The following is a 4,345-nucleotide window of genomic DNA, read 5'->3' as shown; positions in this document are numbered from 1 at the left end:
ATTGGCATTTAGAAAGTAAACATAGCACATATGCATAACAATGTGAGGAATGACTAATCTACATAGCATATTCATGATGGCATGACTAGACTAGATATAATTAAATGAATGCCAAACAATGCCTTGAAACAAGGCCAAACGTCCTCTCCCCACTTACCTGTAGCGTACAAGGATTCCCGTTCGGTACGGGTGAGATCCGGTACGAATCGGGTAGGATTTGGTGAACCTAATATAATTGAGCGGAGTTAGTACTTCACCATTTTAGGATCAAAATTAACGAGATCCAATGACAAAATCATGTTTAGAACGTCAAAAGAAGGTCACACGTCCGATTTGGGTCCAATCAGACGTAAGAATCACCTTCGGGGCCACACGGGTGGGTCAGACAGGTAGGCTGTCTGGCCCACCGGTCCTACCCACCGGTTTGGACCGGCGGGTGGAACTGGTGTCGGTTGGGCCAGAAGGCCCCTGCCCACTCAGGTGGGTGCCCACAGGCTGGTAGGGGCCCACCGGTTCCACCTGCCGGTCTTGGCAGGAAAGACACTGTTTCTTCCCCACTTCTTCCATTCTTTGGGGATTCAAATGGGATTTTTTCCAACCCATTCTTCACACCTTCAAGGTCTTATAGGATGGTTCTAACCTAAATCTAGGTTAGATTCAAGTGATGGGAAACCATCTTACCTTCTTTGCTCAAGAACAACCTCAAACCCTCCAAATCACTTCAAACCCACAATGCTTCTTCCACCTTGTCAATATCTCTTCAAATCCTTCAAGATCAACACATAAATCATCTATTAAACCTTAGATTCATCATTTCAAAGGGGATTTACAAGATCTCAAGAAACCCTACTCGAATCAAGGGTTTAAGCTTGGGTATGGTGAATGTTCAAAGAACTCGACTTTGTTTACCTCCAAATGTAGATCTAGAGTTGAAGATCACTCTTCCGGCGCCGGAATGGGAAGAACAAGCTTCGGCGCCGCTGAAATCCTTCTCTTCTTCCTCTTCCTTCTCTTCCCTTCTTCTTCCCTTTCTTTTCTCTCTCCTCTTTACTATCCTCACCAACGTACGATGTCATAAATGGAAAGAAAAGAAATCATAAAGCTATATATATAATTCCTACATAAGTGAACAGTGCACATGGATGGGTCACTCAGGTGGGTGGGTGCACCCACCTGTCCGCCCACCTGAGGGCCAAAACTTGGGATTTTGATAGGGTTCGGGCCTCGGCACGAACCCCACCCCTGGCATACGATGTAGCATACGTATATACCTTAAAATACGACTATAATACATGCTTTATCCGTACATGGCCTTATGGTAGGTGCATGTACAAGGCTTGGGCACTCCCGTCTCTTCTGGGACTGGCTCAGACTTGTCGGGCCAGCCGGTGTTTAAGGTCACCCTTACCATCATAGTCCATAAGGAACCCGCTCTAATTCCCTCTGGTTCGGTTCCTGCACGGTTAAACCGGTTCAACTGCCAAATCAAACCAGGCTTAAGAAGCAAGGTATTACAATGTATGTCTTTGCAAGGTATTTAATTGGGTTTATATAGACCCAAAACCAACCCTTGCATTCTCTTGGATTCCCCAAGAGTAACCTCCAACTAATGACAAGTTAATTGGAGAATAATGTCATATGAAAATAAATTGAGAATTAATTCAATAAATTAAATTAATCCCAATCAATTCTTTAGCCCACCTCTCCACTCATGATAATGGTCATGAATGAAATTTCGAGCTCTCATAAGGTGTTATTGACCATGTTCTAGCTCACCTCTCCACTCATGGTAGTGGCCATGAATGGATCTTAGGGCACTCACGTAATGACATTGACCATTTACCTTAATTTGGCAATAACATATGACATGAATTAAGAATTAATTTCATAAATGAAATTAATTTCAATCAATTCTCTTTGTCCACCTCTCCACTCATGGTAATGGCCATGAATGGAATTTAGGACTCTCATAGGGTGTTATTGACCCTTTTACACTACCTTAACTCTAAGGGTCCCACACCATTACAAGTCACAAAACACATAAAAGAAAAACCTCATTTTGAAACTTAATTATAATAAAATAAATATAAATTCTAACATTGTAGATAAATGGATTCAAGAATGACCCCAAATCTAAGGAGAAACATGTTGAAATATTGCACTTCTTCAATAGAGATATTTAATACACTTAATTTATGGTGTGCTAAGTCCACAAATATTAGGAGATCTCAAGTTCAAGCCTCGTGACTATTACCATCCCCCTCCCCCTTTCTATAGTGTATCCATATAAAAAACAGATGGGGAGGGAGTATTGACTCCATGAGGCCAAGTCCGGCTTAGTTTAGGGCAGCTTGATTGACACCAAAATTGACCAGTTCATCTTGAATCAGATAGAATCGAATCATTATCGATTAGATCTTGAATTGGACCAAACCGAATCCAACAATAGTAAGATTACAAATCGAAAACAAAAAAACCAGACTAAACAAAATACAAAAACTTCCTTTAACATTTGTTTTCAAAAATTTGGCTTGGTAACAGGCCGGAACCGGACCAAACCGACCGCCCCCACCACTATGATTTAGGCCCACAATTTCTCTCTTTGAGAAGAAGATCAGAGGAGGGAAGGGACCCAAAAAAAAAAAAAAAGGAAAAATTGAAAAGAAAACAAAGCGAAAAACGTTCTCTTACAGATCTGCAATCATCTCGGGTGCGGACGTGGCCGTGGCCGCAGCCGCTGGTAGCGTTGGTGACGACTCTGGGCGGCGAAGGGGAAATAAGAACTCAGAAGAGGAAGAGAAGATTAGATTAGATTAGGTAAATATGCAACAGAGAAAAGCTGCACTAGGACGGCCGTCCGGCACCGATGGATCGGATTTCTCTTACCGCATGGTTGTGGATCCCAGTAAGACACCACAATTGTGTTTATAATTTCATTCTTCATCTCAACTGCTTCTCTTTCTACTTGGGATTTTTTCTCATTTTGTTCCTTTTAGCGTTTTAGGGTTCTCTTATCTGTAGAAGATTAAATTACCTACTTTTTAACGGATTTATTCATTTATGGTATGTATGTTTAGGGTATACGAAAGTTGCTCAGGGGAAGTCTCGACTCTATGTGTTGATCGTCATTCAGGTACATTCTTGTTTTCTCATATTAGCTCTGAGCTGGTAATCGTCAAGGACTTGAAGAAGCTTCTAAAATAATAGTGAAAATACATATCTTGATCAAACTGTAGTCTCAAGTGCTTAGAGAAATTGGAACAATTTTAGAGCTTCGGGTCCTCTTTTTTTTTTTTTTTTTGATCATACAGACATGACTAGATATGTTATGTTTCGCAGTTACAGGGCATTGATTAGTTTTTCATTCGAGAAGGGGGAGAAAAATCACTAAGAAAAATTTATGCTCAGGTTCATGTTTTCAAATTATCTTTCCCCCTTGATGATTTTGTTTCCAACTTGAATCACAAGATAGATTTAGAGTTTTGATTAAAATGTAAATTGTTGTAGCAAATACCAACAAATACGAAAATAAACAGCCAAGAGATCTGCACGACACAGAGATTTAACGAGGTTTACACACTGGTGTGGTGTGCTATGTCCTCAGGCGAAGAAGAAGATGTTTTTACTAAGTAGAAGAGAGATTAAACCCAAGCAACGGCAAGAAAACTCGCCCTGAAACCCTAGCTGGAAAAACTCTGCAAATTACAGTGACTTGCTCAATAAGACAATAGTACATTAAATACTCCTCCAAGTCGCTGGTCGAACCATCGGGTCAAACCATACCGCAGGACTGTACCCCCCAATCGGCCCAACCCCTCTACTTCCAGCACAGATCTCAGAAAACTTACCATTCGGGTCAGCCACCAAAATATGTCGAAGTGGATCATTCTTCAAAACGGGTCAAAAATTCAAGACAAACTTAAAATAAATTAAATCTTTTTTTTTTTTTTTTTAATATCAAATCTTAAGTTTTGAATTCTAGGAGTTTATTTTGTCGTGTCTTGTTTCCCCTTTTTTACCCCCTGGGGAGGGGTGTTTAGGATGTTTACCTTTACTTGACTCGGTGCATGCATTTTTCTTTCCAGTTAGTTTTGTTTGCTCTTTTCTGCAAATGAATTTTTCCCTCCTATATTTCAGCTTCATCATTGATGCTTCTTTCCTTGATATGAATTCGTTTGTCTTAGTGCAGGCTGTCGTTCAACTGATTGGAGTGGTTTTTGCATTTTTACTTGCATCAGAGAAGAAGGTTCCAAACAGTCTTGCCGTTTCATCTATAGCAAGTGGTTTCATTTCTGTCATCGTTGGAGAATTAGGTTAGCTAAAACCTCAAGACATGTTTGCTGTT

At 40.5% G+C, this 4,345-nt stretch overlaps 1 protein-coding gene across 1 annotated transcript; it reads left to right on the top strand.

Moving 5' to 3' along the window:
• Nucleotides 1–2,616: 2,616 nt before the first annotated feature.
• Nucleotides 2,617–4,313, top strand: LOC122065352 (the record flags this gene model as incomplete). The annotated part of the gene is made up of 3 exons (XM_042629154.1): nucleotides 2,617–2,905; nucleotides 3,078–3,133; nucleotides 4,190–4,313. Coding segments are annotated over exons 1-3 (262 nt in total), but the record flags the coding sequence as incomplete, so codon positions are not given.
• Between the last annotated feature and the right edge of the window lie 32 nt (nucleotides 4,314–4,345).

This window comes from Macadamia integrifolia, unplaced genomic scaffold, assembly GCF_013358625.1.
Source record: "Macadamia integrifolia cultivar HAES 741 unplaced genomic scaffold, SCU_Mint_v3 scaffold1981, whole genome shotgun sequence".
Lineage (NCBI taxonomy): Eukaryota > Viridiplantae > Streptophyta > Magnoliopsida > Proteales > Proteaceae > Macadamia > Macadamia integrifolia.
This window is presented reverse-complemented; position numbering and strand designations above follow the sequence as displayed.